The 27,647-nt window shown below is 30.6% G+C and overlaps 1 protein-coding gene across 1 annotated transcript in view; it reads right to left on the minus strand.

Annotated features, from left to right (window-relative positions):
- The window catches only part of LOC114336204 (vitamin K-dependent protein C), a 283,411-nt gene that overhangs the window by 47,470 nt on the left and 208,294 nt on the right, over positions 1-27,647 (minus strand). Inside the window, exon 4 of the mRNA XM_028286535.2 lies at positions 628-968. Within this exon, the coding sequence (XP_028142336.2) occupies positions 628-968 (341 nt within the window). The remainder of the gene's footprint in view (positions 1-627; positions 969-27,647) is intronic.

Raw genomic sequence — 27,647 nt, forward strand, 5'->3', positions numbered from 1 at the left:
CCATGTTGGTGTTAGATCTTCGGTAATGTTTGTCGTCAATATTTGAATTTGTGTGTTTATTTCATTACTTATTTCTGCTTGTATCATTGGATATTTCAGTTTATCCAATGCGATCTGTTGTTGAGTTTCAGGCTTGTTTTTGGATGAAAGAGCGATCTTTACGACGGCCACTAATAGTGCATGGTCAGAAGGCACATCTGCTCCAGGATATGTGCAAGCTCTTTTGACAGTTGTGCTGAATCTACCGTTGATGAGAATGAAGTCTATCTGATTTCTTATTATGTTCTGAACTCTATTGGCTGAAGATTTCCACGTATAAAGGCGACGGGGGTGAAGTTGGAACCATGTGTTGGTAACTCTCATATTTTCTTCCTGACAAAATTGTACAAATCGGTCATCCCTTTCGTTCCTTGTTCCAAGACCATAAGGTCCAACTATGTCTTCAAAGCTGCCTTTCCCTATTTTGAAACACTTTGCATATTTAATAATCTAGAAGTTTAAGAAATTTACGCTAAAATATATCAAATCTACACGATTTTTAAACTAGCAAATCCCTATATTTTTACCCCAGTACCACTAAGTTATTTCCACCAAATCCACCAATAAAATTAATAAAATATTACTAACCTGGGTGAACAAATATTTCCCGGATATAATGTTGATCCTTTGATTCTTTATCACTTCCAAGGTGAACTTTTACAAATGCTCGTGGAATTATCTCAGTATCATTTATAAAAGTAACACAGTGAGCACTTGTTAACAAATACTCAGAGCTTATTAGAAGAGCTTCGCAAGCATATCTTTTCTCTTTAGCAAAATGAAGGTGGATAGATGCTTGCCAAGGGTATTGGTTCGATGGATAAGAAACACCACATTCGAATGGTATGTTTGGCGATTCTGGCTTATGTTGGATACTTGATAAAAAGTAATCTGCGTTAGCGTCTCCAAGGAAAACATCGTGACGGTTACTGAAACAAAGATATAATAATAAATAAAATAATTTATTGGAATAAAACATTATTATAAATTTTATAATCAATTTAAAAGATCTAATTGAAGAGATAAGTGAAAATGTTAGTCAAGAAATATTAAAAGTCACATTTTTATATTTTTGAGTTATAGGTATTTGAAAGTTCTAAATTGTTCCTACATCTGTATACAGGGTGTAACAAAAATGCAGGTCATAAATTAAACTGCATATTTTGGGCCCAAAAATAGTTCGAATGAACCTAACTTACCTTAGTACAAATATGCACATAAAAAAAGTTACAGTCCTTTGAAGTTACAAAATGAAAATCGATTTTCTCGAATATATCGAAAACTATTAGAGATTTTTTATTGAAAATGGACATGTGGCATTCTTATGGCAGGAACATCTTAAAGAAAAATTATAGTGAATTTTGTGCACCCCTTAAAAATGTTATGGAGGTTTGTTCCCTTAAACCCCCCCCCCCAAACTTTTGGGTACGTGCCAATTAAATTATTATTGTGGTACCATTAGTTAAATTCAATATTTTCAAAACTTTTTTGTTCCCTAATATTTTTCGATAATGCAGTTTTTATCGAGATAGGGCTTCTTTTTTAATATGTTTATATAAAAAATTTATGGGGGTTTTCTGCCTTTAAACCCTCGAAATGTTTACGTTCCAATTATACTATTACTACGGTACCATTAGTTAAATACAGTGTTTTTAAAACGTTTTTGTCTCCTTGTGTTTTTTCGATAAGGCACCTTTTATCCAGATGTGGCTTCTTTTTTAATATGGTTCAAAATATACCTAAAAATGTAAATTATAAATAATCCGTTGAAATGTTACATTTAGTGAGCATTTCTTAGAGGAGTCAATTTAATTTTTTTAATGTGTAGAGGGGTTCAGTATAAGCTTAAGTTCAAGTTTTTGGGGTCGGGACCCTTGTCCCCCGGCCGCCATATTGGAAAAAGTGCTGCAAAGGACTTTCGCGCTGTATCTCCTAAACTAGCAACCCTACAGAACATTTAGTTACACATAAAATGTAGCAAATTAAATTTTCTACAATTTTACATCTATTACTTTTTATCGTCAAGTGACCAACAAAAAAGTTATAAACAAAAATAAGAGAAAAGTTTTTAAGAAGTTTCCTTTTGGAGGTTATAACTTTTTTCCGTTCATTTCACAATAAAATAACATAATAGCTATTTTGTAGAGGATTTTTCGATGAACATTTTTCACTATAAAGTTGTTTAATTTTATTTATTATCTAGGTTTTACAGCGCTCCAAACTTGACCAGCTTCTCTAATTCTCATAGGAATACAATAAAAACAATACTTTAATTAAAATTACGTTATGCCGACCACGAAAATCAAATTTAAGGTGAATGACGAATGCTGGTCATTTTTTATGTTTTAGAGGTCGCTGAATCCGAGTATGAAGTTTATTTTTATCTAGAGTTGGTGGAACATGTTCAAAAGTCAAATTTTATACAAAAATGCCAAAAATTAATTTTTATGATTTTTCAAATTTACCTCGCTGTATCATTCGTCGCTGTAAATATTTCCTTTTGAAGCTTTTACTGTGTCATCTTTGAGTTATTTAGATAGCAATGAAATTTGTACAAAATAACTAAACACAATATAAAAGGAGTTGTTAATTTTTAAACATTTTGTCATCATATTTCGTTAGTTTCATGTTTAGTTAAAAAAGTTGAGTGACAAACTTTTTAGTTTATAATTTTACCAACACAGCAATAAAACATGATTCATGAAGAAGTTTTTTGGAAAATTTTAAGTCAAAATATATAATAGGAAAAAAGTTATGTTACTTCATAGACAAGCGGCACACCCCAAAAAACGCTTATATCTCGAGATCCTGGTCACGGTGTGGTGGATGGCTAATTTTGATCATACTTTATAATTTTGATATCGAAAATCATTTTTTTGTTCTTCTTAAGAATTTTGTATTTTGCGGTTGCGTCATTCTTCTTCTGGACCGTCGAATTTGTCCTCAAACAACTTCTTGGGCCTTTTCTATATATGCTTACGGTTATAAGTTTTATAGTGGGGAGAAAGGTCAAAAATACATTAGTAATAGCATAAGAATGTTAAAATCATAATAAATTGTATGAATAAGAAATTTATATAGATAGAAAAGTAAGCCTAACCTTTTTTTTTTATTGTATCCCTGTGAGCATTCGAGCATCTGGTCAAGTTTGGAGTGCTGTAAAACCTATATACATAAATAGAATTAAATAACCTTTTAGTGGAAATTGTTCGCTGAAAAACCCTCTACAAAATTGATATACTGCTATTTTATTTCAAAATGAACTGAAAAAAAGTTATAACCTCCAAAAAGAAACTTGTTAAAAAATTTTTACTTATTTTTGTTTATATCTTTTTTGTTGGTCACTTGAAGATAAAAAGTAATAGAAACCAAATTGTATAAAATTTAATTTGCTACATTTTATGTTTAATTAGATTTTCCGTAGGGTTGGTAGTTTACGAGATATAGCGCGAAACCCCTTTGCACCCCATTTCAAAGATGGCGGCCGGGGGACAAGGGTCCCGACCCCAAAAAGTTAAACTTAAGCTTCTACTGATACCACCTACACATTAAAGAAATAAAATTGACTCCTCTAACAAATGCAAGGTATGGCCTAAAAATGTAACATTTTAATGGCCTAAAATAAATTTTCATATTATTACCAAATTTCCATAATCGTACATTATACAGAGTGGGCCAAATAAAAGGAGCCACCCCGATATTTGGCAGTATTTATTGGATTTTAAGAAAATAAAAAAACAGGTCAATTTTTGATCTAAGGGGGACACATTTTTACGGTACAAACATCTGTCATTTGTCAACTCCCTCCCTTCCACTTCCCCCACCTCTTATTTTTAAATAGGGAATAGGGGGCGTGTGCTAGCTCATTTGAAAGGTTATTCAATTCTCTATTCAGTAATATCAACATTGACATAAAAATTTATACAGGGTGTCCAACAAAAATTATTTTAAATTAAATTAATTGACACAAAAAGAAGAATGTATGTAATTTATTTAACTCAGAATACATTCTACTGCTGATAAAAAACAGAACACAATGTTTATTTGATAAATAAATACTGTTTGTTGCTTAAATTCAATATTCAACCTACCAAGAGGCAGATGGGTGGAAGCTTGAAAATTAAAATTAAGCAAAAAGCAGTGTCTATTTATCAAAAAACATTTTTTTCTGCTTTCTGTCAGCAGTAGAATGTGTTCTGAGTTAAATAAATTACATACATTCTTCTTTTTGTGTCAATTAATTTAATTCAAAATATTTTTTCTTGGACACCCTGTTTACATTTTTAACTCGATGTTGATATTGCTGAATAGAGAATTGAATAACCTTTCAAATGAGCTAGCACACGTCCCCTATTCCCTATTTAAAAATAAGGGGTGGGGGAAGTGGAAGGGAGTTGACAAATGACAGATGTTTGTATTGTAAAAATGTGTCCCCCTTAGATCAAAAATTGACCTGTTTTTTTATTTTCTTAAAATCTAATAAATACTGCCAAATATCGGGGTGGCTCCTTTTATTTGGCCCACTCTGTATACAAATATGTGGTGGATTTGTCAAATATTCCAAATATCTCGATAAAATCTGACTTTCCTAAAAAGTACTAAGAGCCAAAAAATTTTTTAAAACATTATGTTTAACTAATGGTACTACAATAAAAATTAAATTGTAACGTACACAAAAGTTTTGGGGGGGTTAAAGGAACGCAACCCCCTTAAAATTTTTAAGGGGTATCCAAATGTCACTATAATTTTTTCTTAAGATACTACTGATATATGAATGCCACATGTCCATTTTCAATAACAAATCTCTAATAGTTTTCGATATATTGGAAAAAATCAATTTTTATTTTGTAAGTTCAAAGGGTTGTAACTTTTTTATGTGCACATTTGTACTAAGATAAGTTAGGTTCAATCTAACTATTTTTGGTCTCAGAATATATTATTAAATTTATGACCTGTATTTTTGTTATACCCTGTATTTTTTTTAAACCAACACGTGTATTTTTTTTAAAAAGAAAGTACATTTTTATGCAATTGAAATTGAAATGAAAATTACAGTACCCTTTATACAAGTAGTATTTTTTATCTATATTTGGGTGTCATATGCAGCAGCTTAACTTTTGAACTTATTAGTTACTAAGGTAGACTATGCAATTTGCAATTTATTTAAATTTTACAATTGATTGCTTCTGTTTTACTTCATTGACGATTCATGTAATTTTAGTAAATTGTTTTGTTATTGTTGTCTTTTTGGTCTCACAAAAATTCTTTAATATAAAAAATGTCTAGATGGAGGGCGGAGGGGGCTAATAATTTTTTTATTCTATGTACTGATATCTTCGCTTCTTAAGGGACTGATGATGATGTATATTTTAAACATCGAAACCGGTCGCCTAATTTTTAATTTTACAATTTAAGGGCACCCAAAGTCCGAAAATTTAATTGTTTAAGTTTTTTTTGAGTTATGATTGAAAATTATTCTCTGAGATCTTCTCTTTCCAACGGCATATAACACATATTAGTATAAAATATCCATGGTTACAAAATTATTTGTTTTTTGAAGGGCTGCACTCAACTTACCGTGTAACGGTAGCTTTAGAGCGTATTAGAGTGTTTTATGTTTTTGGGATTTCCCGAATACTAGTTTTTTAATTTTTGATGTCAAATATCTCTGGATCCTTAGAAGATAGAAGGTTCACATTTTTACAGTAGTTGTAGAAAGACAATGTAAAGTGTCTCATAAAGTTTTATTATTAAAACAAAAACAAAATAACACAAAAATGAGGTCTATAAGGGGTTTGGTTACAGAGCTATGTTAACATTGTCGTTAAATGGGACTTCGGGTGCCCTTAAATAAATAAAATCGAATAAGATTGTAAGTAGTAGACTTATTATCCTACATACATGAAATATTTTGTTTCTGCTTTGTTTTCATGACTTTTTATAAGCTTTGTTGATAAAATTGTAGAATTTTCCATGACAGTAAAGTATATTTCTATTGTATTCTATTCTATTCTACTCTATTATATTCTATTCAATTCTATTCTATTCTATTCTATTCTATTCTATTCTATTCTATTCTATTCTATTCTATTCTATTCTATTCTATTCTATTCTATTCTATTCTATTCTATTCTATTCTATTCGATTCTATTCTATTCTATTCTATTCTATTCTATTCTATTCTATTCTATTCTATTCTATTCTATTCTATTCTATTCTATTCTATTCTATTCTATTCTATTCTATTCTATTCTATTCTATTCTATTCTATTCTATTCTATTCTATTCTATTCTATTCTATTCTATTCTATTCTATTCTATTCTATTCTATTCTATTCTATTCTATTCTATTCTATTCTATTCTATTCTATTCTATTCTATTCTATTCTATTCTATTCTATTCTATTCTATTCTATTCTATTCTATTCTATTCTATTCTATTCTATTCTATTCTATTCTATTCTATTCTATTCTATTCTATTCTATTCTATATAACATGTTGTCAAGTCCATGAACTTAGACTCTTAAGCTCTGGTTATTTCGAAAGCGGTACCGCCAAATTGCGACCGCAATATTGCGGCGAATGACGTCGTAAAAAACTGTAGCACGCACAATGATAGCAGTGGTTTTGAAAAAAAGGAAGCGCTGGAAACCACTGCAACTCAATATGACGGTGCTGGCATATTGAACGCTGTAGCCAATACGACGAGGCACATTCAGTCAACGGTTTATTGCGTCGGTGAAGTGTGGTGGTGTGTGAAAATGGTACTGACGACGCTTTCTGAGTTTACACATTTGATTGCCGTAATAAATAACCCTGATTTCTCCACCGTAATCTGACGTCGTTCATCGCATTATTACAGTCGCGATTTGTCGGTACCGGTTTCGAGGAAACCAAAGCTTTTGAGAATTTTTACCTACTATGGAGTCTGTTGTTATAAATTTGACTTCACCAACTTACTTCCTAGCTCAGTTGTAGAAAAATATGGACTTTTTTTGGAAAAATTGGCTACTTTCTGCATCGATCAAAAGACCAATCAACACTGTAGAAAATTGTCCAGGACATTAGGTACTTTATTAGCTTGTTTTAATGTGTCTTTCTGAAAATTCTAGTATTTGCATCATATGCGATTTTTTCTAATATTTCTAATATTTTCATGTTTCATTTTTTACCATTTTATAATATTAGGTACTGTTTCAAGTTCTGGTTATTTTTGTATTTGTATGTTCATAATTTTTATTTTCATATCTTGTATATTATAATATCATATCATCTATCATACTTTTTATAACGTTTTCTTCTACCACATTTTTATATTTATTATTTTATTTTATTTCTTTGTTATATGCGCTTTTGTACTTGAATATTGTGTTGTCTATATCTATCCGTTTCATGGTTCCTTCGCCTTTTTTGGATTACCTGATTCCTGATGTTAATACGTTGACGGAAAGAACGTCTATAGACTAGTGATGTTAATTTTAGTTACTTTCGAGTATTCGTTACAAATCGTTACTTTTGTATAAAATAATCATTTACAGTATTCGTTACTTTGATTACTTTTGTTACTTCTGTATTGGAGTAGGCACCGGTAATGTAATCATTAGACTTAGGCAAATATGCAAATTGCATATTTTGCATATTATGCATAAAAAATGCAAAAGTTTCCAATTTTGCATATTTTTATATAAGTGTGCATAAAGTGCATATAATTTTAAATTTTGATTGTAACTATACATATATTTTTATATTACTGTAACAAGTACCTTGGAAATCTCAATATTTTATTTTATTTTATAATCTCTTGGTACATATTCAAATTTTGGGTACCTGAATGTAGTAACTAATAAAAGAGCGGCTTATTATTATGTACACAGTTTTGTCACGTTTTGGTTACAAATGTTCCAAAATCAGCCAGTTTATATCTCTAGGTAAAATTTTTTATTTTGACGGCCCATTTCGCTTTTGTTGTAAAATATCTTCGTAATTGTGAATAATTATTGTGCTTTGAAAATGCCGCAAATAAACAGTTCAGTGTCGTAGTATCATTCATAAAATCAAACTGTAGTTTTGTTCAGAAAACTATTACTCAATTAGAATCCTCCAAATAATCATCATTGTTAGACAGTACATTTTAAATAAATGAATTTGAGTCATTGTTTCAAAACGTTAAAAGTGATACATATTGGATAGGAAATTTTTCAAAAATTTAAAGCAACCATGGAAAAAAACAGTGGTTATTGCCAGATTCTTTCTCAAGTGGTTCAAGTACTAGATGGGACATTTTTCGAAGCACTTAGTATTTACAACCAACTATTATCGTAAATTTGAACAATGCCCCAATTACATCAGTTAATATCGAAAGAAGTTTTTCTATGTAATCAGATAGAAGCCATAAGTATTTGTAAGAAAATTTTGAACAGCATTTTGATAATTATTTATTGTTACCACAATTCGAAATAATATCAATTATTTATTTGTTAAAATACTTAAATACTTAAATATTTAATTAATTAGCTTAGTTAGTAAAACATATACATGTTACTTAATACACCATGTGGAGATATTATAAATATGTTTGTAAATAAAAAATACTGTAAATATATATATTTTTAATTACATGCATATTTTCTAGATAAACGTGCATATTTTTGGGTAAAATACTGCATATTTATGCGCATAGGTCATACCTTTTTATTTGCATATTTGCCTAAGTCTAGTAATCATATCGAGAATCGCATGTCTCAGTATTTCGTAGAAGTATAAGATCCGATATAACAACCACCTTCACCGATCTATTTAATGGATAAAAATTAAATGATATGTAATCTATTATGTTTAAAATTATTAAAAACAAGGGGTGCTTGATATAATTTTGTGCAGGCTAATTATAATTAAAAAAAAAATATTCTGTTTGCATCGATTAAGTGCCAAAAACAAACCCTCAAAACTCTAGACGACGTACCTTAGCAGTAACCCTGTGCACCCAGGTGCTTCGGAGGTCGGTTCTGATTGCATATTCGTATTCAGTGACCCTAATTACCCCGAAATAAGAAAATCTGGCCCTTAATATACTGATTTTAACATGTTTATGCATTTTTCGATACGTTTTATACACTTTAAAATGTAATAATGCATTTCCACCCATTTTTTTATTGTAGACTTTTTTACAGACGTCATCCTAATCCTAAATACAATGCAAAAAGTTGCAGGTCGCTATGTACCTACCACATATTTAAAAATGGATTTATTCCTGTGTTTGTAGTGTTAAATGCACTGGTCTAATAAAAACAATGCCATATTATTGCCATACCTACATGTAAAATTAAAGTTGATGATCATACTCTAAAAATATTATCATTTCTACATTTTTTCCGGTCAATCTAAGCTATTTTTTTTTCTATGCCTGATAAGAATAGTGTGTATTTATTATTAAAATATAATGTGTTGCATTTTTATTTTCAAAGGAACGAACATTAGTGAAATTCTGTGAATTATCTACCTCGACAAACCATATAGACATCTGTTTCTGGGTGCATGGTTTGTTAAATGATATATCTCCCTCTGTTTCAGCTACTTCTTAGCGCCCTGTAATCCTGTAAAACTCTTTAAAGTCTCCATAGCCTCCGCCCTTCATAGATAAAATTTTAGTTAACTGTATCTACTGATACCGAAAACTCGTGGAATACCGGTCCGATTCCGATATCAACCGATTGTAGATAAAATAGGTACCTACTCAAATAGGTACTCGCTCTGATACGATTGGTACGAAGTAATCAGAGTAATCAAAGTAATCAAAGTAACGATTTGCCTCTCTGTATAGTAATCGTTCCTTTCGGTATTCGTAAGTAACGAGTACTTTGTAACGAATAGATACTTTTTCAACATTACTACTATAGACGTATAATTTCCATTGATGTAATGTGACACAACGTCTATAGACGTTGCATTTTTCCCTATTCTACTTTGAAAAATAAATATAGTGTCACAACACTTGCTTATACATTTGACGTACTGTCAGTCAACGTGTTAAGATATAATAACGGCTTATTTCTCTGATAAATTTTCTTTTCCAATTAGTGACGTATATTCCAGAGGGAAATTGATATTGTTTTATTTTTCAATGTGTTATTGGTATATTTCTTATGAGGCATGCATATTTGTCAAGTTGCAAATGTCACCCAGTTCCATATATTTTTATGATCCAATCTCATTTATCAATGTGGTGAGAGTCATTTTTTCATGTCTATTTCTACGTGACCCGTCAAAATAGCCCGGTCAAAACAGCCCCGTCAAAAAAGCCCCGTCAAAATAGCCTCAACACAAAATAGCCTCGACAAAATAGCCCGCACACAAAATAGCCCCGACAAAATAGCCCGCACACAAAATAGCCCCGGTCAAAACAGCCCCGGCTAAAATAGCCCCGGCTAAAACAGCCTCTTATAAACAATTACATAATTATTTATACAAGGTGTCCAAAAACTTTTTTTTAATTTAAATTATTTGACAAAAAGGAAGAATGTATTTAATTTAAAATGCATTTTACTGTTGCCCGAAAACAGAAAAAAATGTCTATATCATAAATTAACATTGATTTTTGCTTAACTTTATTGTTCAAACTTCCAAGAGGCAGGAAAGACAGGACTCGAGTTCTCTGAAAAGACAATTTTTATTTAATGTGGTTAAGATAAACATCTGAATAGAGGATAATTACCATTTCCGAAAAAATGTATTTTTAACGAATTATTTCATGATGAATTCTGAAGGGAGCTTTTTTTTCGGGGCTATTTTGTCGGGGCTATTTTGTCGGGGCTATTTTGTCGGCGGGCTATTATTCCGCGGCGATTTTGTCTACAGGCTATTTTGTCGGAGCTATTTTGTGTGCGGGATATTATGTCGGGGCTATTTTGTCGGAGCTTTTTTGACGGGGCTATTTTGACGGGGTACCCTATTTCTATGTCCAGGTTAGTCTTATTTTGTGTTTTGTAATGAGGTCTTGAAGCCCTTGTATTTTTCTTCAAGTATTTTTTTTAGATATATTCCATTTTTATAGTTTTCCATGTATAATTTTATTTTAGTAGTCATTTTTGTATCTTTTCTTCTTTTCTTCTTTTTTGTCTCTTTAGCGATCTAACGCGACCTTAGTGCTAACTCGATTTTTCGCTGCATTTACGTTGTAGTGTTTTAGTCGAGATGACCCTGAAATTTCTTCGTACATAATAGTTAAAAAATAGTTATTTATGTACCAAGTCAGTAAAGTGGCTCTTTATCGAACGAGTCTGATATTATGAGCGGAGCGAGACTAGCGGGCGAGGCGAATAACAGACGAGTTCGATAAAGAGTCTTTACTGACGTGGTGCATACAAAATTTTATCGCCAATCATAAAAAACATTAAGAGGAAACAGTAGCGATCAACAGGTAGCGAAAACGCGTTCCAAGATTGCGGCTGTAATTTTGAATATTTTTTCGAGATATTTGGCACACGTATTCGTAATATAATAAAGAATGGCGGTACAGAACCCAATTTGAAAAATATATTAATATGTGGAAATTACTCTGTAATTAAATACAATAATAAAAAACGAGCCTGTACGCCATTAAGAAGAACAAAAAAATACACTTTCTTCAAATAAACTTTTTTATCCGATGCCTAGATTTTGTGTCATTTTGGAACTACTAAAATTTTTTATTTCATTAGTAGTTCCAAAATGACACAAAATCTAGGCATCGGATAAAAAGGTTTATTTGAAGAAAGTGTATTTTTTTGTTCTTCTTAATGGCGGTACAGGCTCGTTTTTTTAATATTGTATTTAATTACAGAGTAATTTCCACATATTAATATATTTTTCAAATTGGGCTCTGTACCTCCATTCTTTATTATATTACGAATACGTGTGCCAAATACCTCGAAAAAATATTCAAAATTATAGCCGCAATCTTGGAACGCGTTTTGGCTACCTGTTGATCGCTACTGTATCACCTTAACAATTACTTAAGTACATCCTAATGAAAAAAAGAGTGTGTGTACTTGGTACGCACGTAAGACGTTATACTTCTATTATTATGATTTCAACGAAATAAATATATTTTAAACAGTTAATTTTTATTTAAATATTAAACCAATTTTAACACTTAAAATTAAATACCAAAAATTAAAAATACCGTTAATAGTTACGTTATGTTCATGAAGTGTAGCCTCGTGCAGCGCAGTTGCTTTTCCCTTGATGAATAGTAGAAAATCTAAATAAATATATTTGCTAACAAATTCTCATTAACATCTGTCACCGTCCTATATACATATAATCGAATTAACAAAAACACTATTTCCTAATATAGGTACAATTTTTATTTGCATTAATAGAAAACTTGAAAGATTTAAGAATTTTGTTAATTTTAGACGAAATAAAAATTTCGTGTGACAGTAATGACGATGACAGAAAGCTTCGCATGATGGCCGATTTCGATGTTTAATCGATAGTTGTTATCAATATTGAATAAGTACCTAATTACTAAATCTGTAAAGTTTTGATTTATGTTTAATGAATATAATTGCAAAATACTAGAGAAGTTCACTTTCTGACATAAATTTAATTAATAATAACGTAAATTTTGTACAATATTTTTAATAACTAAAGTAAATAAATTTTAAGTTCACTTAAATAAATAATCGATTACTGCCATCGACCACTTACATTCAATCTCAGTTTATTTTGATTAATCGCGGCAAGTAAAGTAAAATTCTTCCTTCAGTACAATAAAGTGTTACTTTACTGCCACAAGTGGCGTCAAATGAGTACAATAATGAATGACTTTAGTGACGGTTGGCGATAAACACTTTTATCTACGTATTTAATAGAAAGACAACTCGTTTCAGTTAAATTCAAATACTAACCTTCAAACGGATGTGGTGCATATTTGCATAAAATGACGCCCAAAGCCGTCAAGTGTACCTGACAGTAGTAACGTTATGACGTATTTAGGGATTATCAGCATTCAAAGGATTAATACTCTTCTGAATTGTAGTTGTTCTTTTTATCTGTTATATTTTTGATACCTCTTCGTTTACCTTACACGGTTTTACGTTCATTCCTGAATGGTTAATGAAATAAGAAAACTTTCTTGTGATCGCAATATCAATATAAAGCTGCGGATAAGGATCAAACATTAAACACCTGAAGCGTTAGAAATATGTTCTTACCGACATTCGGAAAATACTGTACACGTCCTATCGCAAAACAAACGCAAAAGTTTGTTTCTCAAACAACTGTGAAAACAATGTGAAGTTTTAAACTCAATAAAGAGTTGGAATGCTTGGCACACATTATGAGAGGTGAAAATACGAACTTTTGTGGAATATAAGGAGGACAAAAAAAAGCAGAAGCTGAGTTGGAAAAAGAAAAATTTCGTGACTATACAATATCCGTCATAGTTTGACTGTCGTTTAATTAACTTTGGAGACGCGTAACAAATACTTTATTTAACATGATAATTGATTACTATAGTCTAAGATCCGAATATAGGTCGATCTGTACCCATCTGCTTGCCGGATGAAACATTTTTTTTTATTAAATTTCATACATAGCCAAATATTTCTACAAGCATGGGTTGTCTATCAAAATCGTGTCATAGTTATCCTTAAGGGGGGCCGTAGGGGTTGAAATCCATATTTCAGACACATTTTTTTTTAAGTATGGTAGAATTATTTTATTTTTAAATTAAATGTGCATATTCAGTATAATTCATAGATTATTCAAGAAAAGATTCAAAAAAAATATTGAAAAATAACCCAACGGTGGCAAATTTTTGAAGACACCTCAAATAATGAATTTTGCGGTGAACATCATAAATCATCATTTGATCAGGGTAAACAAAATATTCAAAAATATTTTATCTACTCTATGTCAAATTATGTATAAGTTTTTAGTTTGTGAATGCTGTCATTGTAGATTGTAGATAGCAGTGCGTGAAGGATTTGAAGTGTGCGTGAGGTAACAATGTATTTTAAATGAGATTTACTTTTTCGCACTGTTTTTTTGGCACACTTTCATATAATTAAATATCCTTAACTTTCGCCTTTCAAGGTGATGACATATGAGCAATAAATTACAACATAAGATTTGACAGTTTAGTGGTTTGTTAGAAGTAAGGATTTTTAAATGTCAAAGGTCAAAACATTGTAGAATAAAAAATGAATTTCAGTGACGAATAGTTACAGTTTTTTTTATTGGTTTATCGTAGATAAAATTCTGTATAAAACTGTGCATGAAGTAATTTTTGCGAACTTACGCGATATATAGCCCTTGCCCCGTTCGTGCTCTAAACATCGCGTGCGTTCGCAAAAAGCATACTTCACGAACTGTTTCATAAATAACTATTATTAGCTTATGAATTTTTCGAGGTAGCGTTGTCGAGTTTTTTAAGTTTTATCGATTTCTGACTTTTTCATATCACTCAGAAGTCAAAACAACTAATTTTTTGCAAAAAAGGTGAAAACTAATATATTTATTATTGTTACACAAAAATAAGCATAAAACAAAAAATATCTCGACAGCATTGTCTTAATGAAGGTCTAAAGAAAATATATACAAAAGTCCTGGTGGATTGGTCAAGTAGTTTTTGAGTTACAATGTCTACAGCCTTTGAAAAAAGCAGTTTTGAGGGAAAAGCGTTTAAAGTATTGTGAACTTTTATTTTCAATTTTTTTTTGTCAAATCGTAAAATGATGCACACAAAATATCTTTTTGAATCACCGAGTAATTTACAAAAGAAAATAAGAACAGCTGTTGACCGTTGTTCAACAAGCGAGTCGAAATTAGGGATATTCAATACCATCTCCCTCCCTTCCTACCTTCGACTTGCTTTGCAGCATGGTAAGAAAATTACTCCGCGATTCAAAAACATATTCCGGCGTGCATCACTTTACGATTTGACAGACAAAAACGAAATTGAAAATAAAAGTTGACCCCGTTTAATTTAATTTAAACCCGTTTTTCTTAAAACTGTTTTTTTTTTTCAAAGGCTGTAAACATTGTAACTTAAAAACTACTTGACCAAGACATCTGGAATTTTGTATATATTTTCTTACTTGATAGGCTTCTACGTATAGATATTACTTGAGGTAACGCTGTCGAAATATTTTTTCTTTTATGCTTATTTTTAGTTTAACAATAATAAGAATATTGATTTTCACTCTTGTTGCAAAAAAATTCGTTGTTTTGATTCCTGAGTGGTATCAAAAAGTTAAAACTCGATAAACCTCAACAATCTCAACAGTGTTACCTCGAAAAACTCATAGTCTAATAAAATCTTTTTGAATTTTTTATTTACCATGATCCAATGATGAGTTCTGATGTCCACCGCAAAATTCATTATATTTTGAGGTGTCTTCAAAAATTTCCCATTGGCTTATTTTTCAATATATTTTCTTGAACTTTTTCTCGAATAATCTCTGAATTGTACTTATTATGCCTATTTGATTTAAAAATAAAATAATTCTACCATACTTTCAAAAAGAAATGTGTTTGAAATATTGATTTCAACCCCTACGGCCCCCTTTAAGGATAGTTATGACACGATTTTGATATACAGCCCATGCTAGAAATATTTGTCTATGTATGAAATTTAATAAAAAAATGTTTCATCCGGCAAGCAGATGGGTACAGATCGACCTATATTCGAATCCCGTACTACTATATCATGTTTTGCTACTTCAATTTCAATATTTATATAGGTAGGTATTGACAAAATTCATGTATATTTCATATTTATTATATCTTCCACGTAATGCTTAAATACCCTTCTAATACCCCATTCAAAGCGTAAGATTAAATCGCTAGAATATAGCAAGAAGTTTGTCTAATTGTTTTACGCCGAAACGGTATTGGAATACAAAGTAATCCATTTACATTTATTACTTGGTGTTTTACCATTTAACTCTACCAGAGTGAGGTTGTTAACAATACTTTACATTCAATGTTTTTATTGTATCTATAATTCCAAACATAAATTAAATATTTCAATAATAATTAAATATCTATTGTAATAATAATTACAAGAATAAAAAACCGCTAAACGTCATAAAAATGAGTGAAGCATACAATCCAGCTACAAAAGAGCTGATATGAATATTACGTGGCGTGAAAATGTATTTTCATTTTGTTGGAAAATAAAATTCTAGTTTTATTTTAAAAGATGTTTCCATAATATTTGCTAAATTTGAAGTAAAATGGGCCACAAAAGATTAACTTTGATAGAGTTTGTATTATTAAGCTCTTTTGTGGCGCCTTTTACTTCAAATTTAGCAAATATTATGGAAACATCTTTTTAAATAAAACTATAATATTTTATTTTCCAATAAAATGAAAATACATTTTCGCGCCACGTAATATTCATAATATCAGCTCTTTTGTAGCTGGAATATTGTATGCGCCACTCATTTTTACGGCGTTTAGCGGTTTTTTATTCTTGTATCAGGAGTTCTTCAAAGTTATTTATAAATTAAATGTATGAAGTTGAATGTAATGTTTTTAGATTCCACGTTAAGAGTTATAAATGTTCATCTTTCTAGCAATATCTCTCAAATGAACTAGTGCCCATCGAATGTACACTAGATTTTTTTCTTCTATTCGAAATAGGTTGAAAAAAAATATTGGGATGGCCGGTAAATGAATTCGGATTTTCCTATCAAATTTAGCGTCGTAACTACTAGGTACAACTATATAAACTATTTTCGACGATAATGGTCAAATGGATTATACTTTGGAGCTTTGATAACTTCGAAGCGGCTTAACCGATTTTAATCACTAAACATGAGTTTGAAACGTATTAACAAGTAGTATCTGATGCATTCAAGGTCAAGTATGATAACTGAAGGTATTACAGAAATTATTGAGCTTGAAAAACCGTTGTTCCCATAGCAAATAGATTTGATCACACTTATGAAGCCTATAACTTAAAAATTAAAATTGTCCCAGATATGAGGTATACACCGTTAAACGCGTCTAGAGTCCTCCTACAAACGCTTAGTTATTGGCAAAATTCTTAGGTTGAAATTTTGAGTAATTGTCGAAAAACCAAAATTAGTGTATAGCTTTTTTGTTATAATCATAAATTTAGTCTTTTAGATGTTCAGTTTTAGGCCATACTTGTTGGTATGAGTGTTTATGTTTTCCATCAAATACTCTTTTGCTAGGTTATCTGTTACTCTAAGCGTGTCAACACGTGTCATGTAATATACTATACGAAATTTACATATCGACGGCTTAGTGTGAAAACCTCGTATCTCAATAAAATACAATTTTACAGGAGAGGCAAAAAACTGATTTACTGCATATTATAACATAAAAACAAAAAACTATCTTTACATATTTTTAATTTGGACACATTTCGATAGTTACACATAAATTCTGCACATATATTATTATTATTTAATTTTTTACCTGACCTACGAGGTATTCATTCTTAAGTTCTATATATACGTGGTTTTCATATTAGATATTGAAAATATACGAGTTTTCAATATTAATTATTGATTCATGTATATCTGTCTGACATAATTTTGAATACTAAAAGGGTTATATAAAAAAAATAAAAATAATTTATTTATTTAGTTTATTGACATATTTAAAAAAATTAACATTAAACTACGAAATTATTATATATTGATTATTGAAACAATAGAATCATTGACTTTTAATCTAAATAACAAACTCAATGCTGTAATAAAATGTATTAATTATCCCAGTCTTCTAATTATCTCTTAATTATGTCAGTCTGTACTTTGTTTAGAGTCCACTCTTACCTGAAGAATACAGGAGCACTCATTATTTTTTTTAGTCCTACATAGTTTTCCTCCGGACTTATGAGGTAGTGTGTCATAGAAAAGATGAACATCTCTGGGTATTACCGACTTCATTTCTTGAAGATGCTTGAACTTATTTGCTTCCAAAGGAATTCGGGCTTTGTAGAGAGAGGGAACAACTACTTCATTATCGGGTTTCCGTACTCTTCTCGGAAGATCAGTAAAGTTATCTTTTCTAAAAAAGTCTAATTTCACTTGCAACGACCAGTTTGATTTATATTCGATGCAACGGAGATCTGAAACACCGGGGTCTCCTTTTTTTGTTCCTGGTCTGATCGATTCAATGAATTTGAGGCTGCTGTACTTTTTAAAGATGTCATGGTAGATATATCGTACATTGTATGGCTTAGGATGTAGTCTGGCTGATCTGATAGCTGCTTCGTAGCTAGGAGAGTAAATTTCCCTATTGTTAAGGTTCCGTTCGATAGTTGCGTGCATGGAATCACACTCCATTTGAGTGTGTTCTTTGACCAATAATTTTTGTGTTATAGTTATACCGGTTCTATGAGAAGCGAGCAGGAGGGCATTAGCTAGTATACAGTTCCGGTTTTGGTATGTACAGCCATCACTGTATAAGATTACATGTTCGTAGGTATTTCTGTGGATTTCAGTTGTTATGAAATTGTAGATAATGGTTGCAAACTCATCTGCGTTTAGACCGCCTTCACATTCATCTCACAAATAGCAGTGTCCATCCTGATTGGTGAGATTGAAGATCGTAAAATTGTGGACCTTTAGCTTTGTGCGATAGTACAAAGCAGAAGCGTTTAAGTATGGACTTAGCAAAACTGATTGTAGGTCCATTGTAAACACAGCCGTTTTGCTGTTGGTAGAGTTCACATAATCTTTGTCTTTGTGTATTTCTTGCCTAGCTTTTTTCTTCTGTTCAATGTGAGCGTTATACTTATCTTCGCTTAAATTTCCCGCTGTGAATGTGCAACAAATGTCGCAATAATCTTTTTTTGGTTGAAATAAGCTCAGATTACACTCATCATACATTTCATAAAATAAACATATCGACGATAAAAAGTTAGCTTTATTTTGAGACATACAGTATTCTTGGTACAACCGATAGAAACGTGCCTTTGATTGCCACTTTGGTTCTAAATACATCTTTTTGGTATCTTTTCTGCAGTAATGAGACTCAAGCTTAGGCAAAGTTTCAAAAAAGGATTTTAATAAATCTTTTTTAGCCTTATTTGCTGCACTTTTTCTTGTATCGATCAATTCTTGCTGTTCCTCCTTTAATTGTTGTTCATTATGATTTTCAACTTGGCCTTGGCTTTCTTTAAATTTACCCACCCAATTTGAAACTGACCATTCTCCAACCGATAAAGTGTTGAGAAACATTTTCTTACAAATTCTTACTTTTTGTAAACTGTTATGCGTAATCAGGTGATAAAATAACGATTGATTTCTCCTAGTTGTATCGTTATCCCCCGCTCTTTGAGCCACAAATTTTTTCTTAACTAAACTTTGCACAAATAATTTTTTTTCTCCCCGTGATAAATACCAAAACTGATCAAATACCTGTTTTCTAGATTCTTCAGTAACAGTGGCACATTGAAATACTGTTTTAGAGTTAGCTCTACAGGTACAACGTGGTTTCATTTTTTCATTCCTTTTTTAATATCAAAAACAATTTTTCCCGCTTCAGTTTTTCTCCTGCCAAAGTATTCTTCCCCCTGTAGCCTTTTAATTTTGTTTTTCTGCTGAAACCATGTATCTCTTTTAGCCTTTCCTCATTGACTTCGACTTCTCTTCCTTGACTCATTAGTTTTATTTTCTGTGGGTTCTACGTCAGAATCAGTAGAACTATATTCCACTAAGGGAACATAGTCAGTGTCAGTTTCCAAAGTTTCGTTCGCTAAGCTCTCGTCGATGTTTTCAATTTCAATATTATTTGCGATGTCAGATTCCATTGTAATATTTTCAGACTCACTTCTAGCGTTAGGTTCAATATTATCATTAAACAAGTCATCAACTTCGAAAGTAATGTTATTTGTTTCATTGACATTGCTGAATGTAATATCAGTTTTTGCTATTGCTTGAAGGTCATTCTCGTCACATCCTACAAACTCTATTGATACGCCTTTTTGATTGTGGTATTCAGCTTTAGATCTTTTCTCCTGGAGACAGTTTCTATTTGCAGTTGATGAAGCCTGGATTTGCATGGATTCCAATTCCTTATTATACAGATCCGGCAATTGATTTTCTTCGTCTGAAACAATTAAAAAACTATAGTAATAATAGTAAGGAATATAATTATTCAGTTAAGATGTAGCAAAATAGCCTATGATTTTTTTTTGATAAATTCATACACATTTAGTGCATAAGTAGGCTTATTACTGGGCCTATTAGTTTGCAACTTACCTTGAGTAAACTTTTTGTTAACTGGAATGTATTTAGAACTGCTACGAACACGATTTGCGTTAACTGTTTTCCCTTGGAGGGCAAGGTTTAACATTAAGCTTCCTCTTGACTTTATTACCTATAAGACAGAAATATTAGATTAGAGCATATAGATTTTTCTGGTAACAAGTAACATACCTTCATAATATATTATTACTTCCTCCTGAATCTAGGCTATAAATTAATCCAATTTCTGAACGAACACAAGTCAACTGACACAGCTCCCGTATTCTTAATCAGGTCAGGTACCTACTGTCGACACTGAGATAAAGTTTGCGTTTTAAAAATATTCCAATGACTGTTAAATGGGATTATTGTGAAAAGGATGTTATTATAGGGTCGGAGATTTGGCTTAGGTATTGAATTATATCGAATTGGTGATGGTTTCTATATTACTGTATTATTAGTCTGGTCTGATTATCGGAGAATAGGCCATTTTTGGGAAAAGTTATTTACCAGCAATTTTATTGCTGGAATCGAATTATAAGATCCTATATATTAATAATATAGGTATGCAAAGTCCTCAGATAGTGTGCTACTTTTTTTATAAACAGAATGGCGCTCGAAAATCGTGTTTTTTTCAATTATTGCTCTAGAACTCCGAAGATTTTAACTTTACAACAAAAACACTCAAATAAAAATTCACCGTGATTAAATTCTGCATAGAGACGTGTTTTTCTCGATCTGCTGCGACGAAAATTTTCCTCGGAAAATGCGGGTTTTCCCAACAAAATCTTTAATTTTCAAATAAAGTTTTAGATAAGTAATTATTTAGCAATAATTAAATAATTTGTGTTATAACTAGAAACCTCAAGTCAGAAAATTTTATAACAAAAGATGGTCTAAGACAGGGAGGAGGACTAAGTCCAACATTGTTTACGTTGTTTATGGACGAAATAATTAAAAAATGTAGTCAGAGAACAAAACACCTATTTGTAGGATACAAAAACTTACAACCGATCGAAATATCAGAGTGTGCTTTTGCAGATGACATCGTTATAATGGCAACAAAGGAAAAGGACCTACAAGAAAACTTACAAACGTGGAGTGAAATATTAGAAGAAAGTGGCATGAAACTAAACCTAACAAAAACAAAAGTGATGGTAGTAGCAGAAACTAAAGAAAACGTGAGTATACAGATCAATGGTATACATATACAACAAGTTGAATGCTTTGAATACCTGGGTGTAAAAATTGAAGATTCAGGTCAACAAGGTTTAGAAATCGATAAACGTATAGAGAAAGCAATAAATTCATATTATGCAATGAACACAACTTTTATAGGAAAAAAGGAAATAGCGCAAAGTACAAAAATGAAAGTTTTTAAGGCAATATATAGACCCATACTCACCTTCGGTTGTGAATCGTGGACATTAACAGAGAGGCAGAAGAGCAGAATACAAGCGACGGAAATGAAGTACCTAAGAAGAGCGAGAGGAGTTACAAGACTTGACAGGGTAAGAAATGAGCAGATAAGGGAGGATCTGGAGGTGGAATCAATCTTAGAATTCATAGAAAAAAGACAAATCAGCTGGTGGGGACATTTACAAAGACTAGACGATAGAAGACCGGTAAAAATGATTTGGGAAGCGAAAGTAAATATCAAGAGGAAGAGAGGAAGACCAAGAGAAACATGGGACCAAGCTATTGGAAAAGTTCTACAAAAGAGAGGCAAATCCTGGAAAGAAGCAAAAGTATTGGCACAAAATAGAAGACAGTGGCGTAAATTTGTACACAATATCTAAGTTATTATTGTAATCCCGACACCAATAGGTAGAAGGGAATTTGATTATATATATATATATATATATATATATATATATATATATATATATATATATATATATATAAATAATTTGGTGACTTGAAAGCCTTCTTGGTTTAGATTATAGTTCCAGAAGCTGGTGAAAATTAAACGAATATTTTAGCAACAATTCAATTGTTAATTAAGAATTTACGGTCGCAATAATAACCAAAATAATTATTATACACTGAACAAACTTTGAAATCTTATAAAGATGAGATGTCTATTTAACATTTTGTCGACAAAATATAAATTTTTTATTTTTTAGCTTAATCTTTAAATGTTTAAAAAAATAGTTATAAACAAATTAACGTTTCTCAGAAAGTTTTTATTATATTATAATTTTAAAAAATAGCTAAGATGCGCATTTCAAATATCTTGAAAATAAATGCTTTAAAACTTTTTTGCAACCATTTGCAAAAAAGTTATGAAACAGCAAAATAAACATACGATTACTACGGTGTTAATAATTTTTTTTTTAATTCTTTCAAAGTGTAGAAGTGAGTTTAAAGTACAAGCTAATTATTTATAAAACAATATCGATTATCAGCTTAATGGTTATATTTTAATTAAAGATTATAAATATATTTTTTTGTAATTTACACGCGTGAAAGTAGAATAATACAGTACCGTAGCTACCCGCCCACATACACAACTCGCGCGAGTTTAAGCGTGTCAGTCGCTTCGAGTGAACATTTTATCTCCGGCTCTGTATCAAGCCTACTTTCGCGCTAAAAATTATAAAAAAAAGTAATTTTAATCTTTGATTAAAATATAACCATTGCACTCATTTTTGACATTCTTTGTGAATTACAATTAGAATGAATAGGGAACTTGCACAATTTTTTTTTATTACTTAATAATGTTCAGTTTTGTTTAAAAATGATATTTACAAAATTTTACGCTTCAAAAACTCCTAATAACTTAGAAATACATATTTAAAGTCTTCAGCGGTATAAAATAGTTCATACGACCCGTGACGTCATATAGTTTTACATTAGTTATTATTATGGTTATATTTCGCTGTGTCTAGGTAAACGCTAACGTGTACGCAAATAAAAAGTCAGATATGTACACGCAAATTAAACTTCATCAAGCCAGTGACGTTATTATTTAGCGTGCGCAGTGACTGTATATTTTGGTACATGCTATTTTGACATGTTTAGCGTGTGTTTGATAGAAAAATATTTGTTAAAGGAAGGGAAGCAGAACTATTGAGATGTTTCAAACTTAATTGTAATAAATCAATGTATATATTATTAAAGTATATATTTAGGTTAGCAAAATAAATATATGTATTTAGTTGACATAACACGTACAAAATATTGTTAAAATAATTTTTATACGTAAGTTAATTATTATAATCAACTATTCTAAATGGGAAATAAGCCACAATTTAACTAAAAAAATGATTTTATTAACGTTTCGACGTCCAAATCGGATGTCATTGTCAAAATACAAAAATTAGTCAGATTAAATAAATTATTAGAAAAATTTTTTACTAAGCAACACCATTTTTGTTTAATTTAATAATATTTTGTATTTTGGCAACGACGTCCGATTTAGACATCGAAACGTTAATAAAATCATTTTTTGGTTAAATTGTGGCTTAGTTCCCATTTAGAATAGTTGATTACAAAAATGCCACAAGGATAATAGCTTCAGAACAAGTTAATTATTATTGTGAAAGCTTTAGGTCTTCCTTTTATTTTAATCTTTTACGGTAATACATACTATTTCATTTATAATTAAAAAAAATATATATTAATTTATAGTCTCTTATCTTTTTCGTACCGTTTTAAAATGTTCTTAAACTTATTAAAAGAACTAAATAATTGTCCACAATCCGTAGTTAATTTAAAAACAAACACTAAACAAATAAAAAATAAGAAATCACTGACACTTTTTTATTTGCGTACACGGTAACGTATACCTAGACACAACCTTATATTTAGGTATATTATTCTTCTCCTTCTTTAGTTTATTGGCCTCCACCTACTTGGGTATTTGGCAAGCTCATCGTCGTGTAATAAATCAAAAATATTTATATTCTAATGACATTTATCGTATGGCATTGTAATAATATACACCAGTTTGTTAAAATTGTAGTTTTATACTGTTTTTGAAGGAAAGGAACGAAGGTTTACTATTGAAAATAAAACCGTTTTGTAAAAGTACGAATTTTTCTATGAATAGTTCAAACGATCAAAAACACTTGTAACGTCACATAAATGTATTTTCTACTGACGTTTATAACGTCTAACTTAAAATTCTGTTTACTTTATTGGAAAAATGTAAATGTAAAACCAAGTGACGTCACGAGGCGTTTTGGACCACCTGTTTTAATTTGAATTTTTAATCGTCTTTAGGGGCCAAACGAAAGACAAACAAAACTTTTTTATCTTTGATACATGTTTTAAATTATGTTCTGTTGTGATTTATAACATTTTTTTCGAATTTAAAAATTTATGCAAGTTACCTATTGAGAAACAATTAAAACAAATTATAAACAATGGAGATATCGTATATTTATTTTGCTGTTTCCTAACTTTTTCGCAAATGGTTGGAAAATTTTTTAAAGCATTCATTTTCAAGACCTATGAAATACGCATTTTAAGTATTTTTTAAAATTAGAATATAATAAACAATTTCTAAGAAATGTTAATTTGTTTATAACAATCTTTTTTAAACATTTAAAGATTATGCAAAAAAATGAAAAATTTATATTTTGTCGACAAAATATTAAATAGGCATCACACCTTTATAATCTTTCTAAGTTTGATTACTGTCTCATGATTATTTTGGTTGTTATTGCGACTGTAAATTGTTAATTAACAATTGAATTGTTGCTAAAATATTCGTTTTATTTTAACCGGCTTCTGAATTTATAATCTATACCAAGAAAGCTTTTATTTCACCAAGCTATATAATTATTGATAAATAATTACTAGCCCAAAAAATTTATTTGAAAATTCGAGATTTTGTTGGGAAAACCCGCATTTTCCGAGGAAAATTTTTGTCGGAGCAAATCGGGAAAAACATGCCTCTATGTAGAATTAAATTGGGGTGAATTTTTATTTGAGTATTTTTGGCGTAAAGTTAAAATCTTCGGAGTTATAGAGCAATAATTAAAAAAATACGATTTGTCGGCGCCATTTTGTTTATAAAAAAAGTAGCACACTATCTGCGGACTTTGCATACCTATATTATTAATATATAGGATCTTATAATTCGATTCCAGCAATAAAATTGCTGGTAAATAACTTTTCCATGAATTTTGCTAATTAGCCCAGAGTATATATTGAGTTTCCGGTTGTGCTTGAAGAATATAATTGTTTTGTCAACATCTGAACCATCCAAATTAAATTTTATTTCTTTCTGGTCGGTTAATATTTAGTTACAATAAATGCATTTAAATTTCTAGAGTTTATTAGGTACCGTAAAAGCGGTCTATTACAGAAAAAATATTGTTATATGATCCGTTGTCAATTTCAGCTGCGCTTAGACCTCTAGCGTTTATTAGGTGCTGTAAAAATTGGTCTATTGTAGATAATATTTTGTTATATGGTTCAAATATTGCGTTTAAAATGAAGACACAAATATTAACTACGAAAAACTCGTAATTTTTATCATTGCAGTACATATAGACGTTGTTCAAGTAACTATGATAACCTCGTATATCTTGATATACGTGTTTTTCATAGATAGTTATGCTGTGTTCATGATTATTTACGAGGTTTTCATTTTTAATATCTTAGTGGACACCTCCAAATACTAGGTTAATACAAGATTAATCTTTTGAATTAAGATTAATAAAATGTTTCTATTTGCATGACAACTTATCATTGTTCACAAAAAACACTTCTCCAAGTCAAAACTCTCAAACAAACACTCCAAATTAAGTACCACATTCTTGATTATATAAGTGGTATTCACACTAAATCAAGAAATTACCTGATATACGTGTTTTCTTTTTATGGTTCTAGAAAATAGCATGGTGTATTTGGATTTTTTCTAACAGCTGTAAACCGTGAGAGACAAAATTTTCAAACTAAAACAACAAAAATGTCAGTTTCGAAAAAAATTGAGATACGAGGTTTTCACACTAATCCATCGATATAATATAAATAAACAAACCAAGACACGTTAAATGCTACTAGGAGCACTCCCGAATCATAATTTACAAAGTATACACATTGTAAATACCAAATCATGATTTTCAAAGTTTATATATCGTAAATTATGATTCGGGAATGCTCCTAGCAGCATTTAACGTGTCTTGGTTTGTTTATTTCTACTGCGTCTTGATTGTCAATTTATTATAGGTTTGTTCAATTGAAACGTATCTTTGATCTAGAAAAAAGTTTTCTGTAAACATAACTACAAATAATTGCTATCTACTATATGTAACGCACATAGTCCATTGTTTGACCAACCAATGTATACTCTGGTTAAAGAATTCTTGTGGCTGAAGGTCGAAGAATCCTTTTACGGCATTCTATATTTATAAGAAACCTTTTTTCAAGAATTATATTGTTTTTGTATTACATGGTATACAGCCAACTACAGAAAAACTTTTTCCTTGTGGATTCTGTATTTCTTTTAACGCCTTCTAACACCTTTTAACGTCATTTTCAGCGGCCCAAAGATGTGAAAATCATAGAGCGATCTATCGGAAATATAGCGTAGATACTCTAATATCCTATATTTCTTTCGTTTTTTATTTTTTCACTTCTAAGGCGACATATGGCCCAGCATTATCGTACAGAAGAATGACAAGTTTTACTGGACTTTTTGGTCATATTTCTTGATTAACCTTGTTTAATGTTTCATTATAAAGATTTACGATGCACTCTACATACATAGGTTCCGTAAACTCCATAACCAACGGTCCTTTATGGTTGAAAAAACATGTTAATATGACCTTGCTCGGAGAAGGTTAAAATTGGTATGACCGCACAATGATTTATATTTGGACGGATTGTTAAAAACAAACGCCATTTTGAAGTGACTATACTTAAACAAGCAGTCAAATACAATGGATAGGAACTGATATGTGCAAACATAATTACTATTTCAGAACGTCAGTTGAGTGATTACAATTGTTTCCAAGGCTAACCTGACCAATGATATGTTTCAATTGAACAAGCTTATCAAGCTTTCAGTCGTAACTGAACTATTTGAGTTCACAAGGCATCAAGTGTATGATTCACTACGTACATATAGTTCAGAGAAATAAGGAAAAAAATATCATGTTGGTGACACAACCCCCTCCAGGCGGAAACTAAATTTTTTGAGTAGGGTGAACATCTATAATAATAACCTGTATGTTTCCTGCAGCCGATTTTGATGATATACATAGTTATAAACAAATGAAGATCAAAAAACGCTAAATTTTCGCTTTCTTCGTTTATTGCCAAAAGTTTAAGCATTTTAAACAAATTTTGAAGTAAGAAACTCATAAATCATATAAAAAACTTCAATATGCCGTCCGCTGAATATGTCTATCCTCATTGGTTGCTTAGAAAAGCGC

This window comes from Diabrotica virgifera, chromosome 6 (genome assembly GCF_917563875.1).
Source record: "Diabrotica virgifera virgifera chromosome 6, PGI_DIABVI_V3a".
NCBI lineage: Eukaryota > Metazoa > Arthropoda > Insecta > Coleoptera > Chrysomelidae > Diabrotica > Diabrotica virgifera.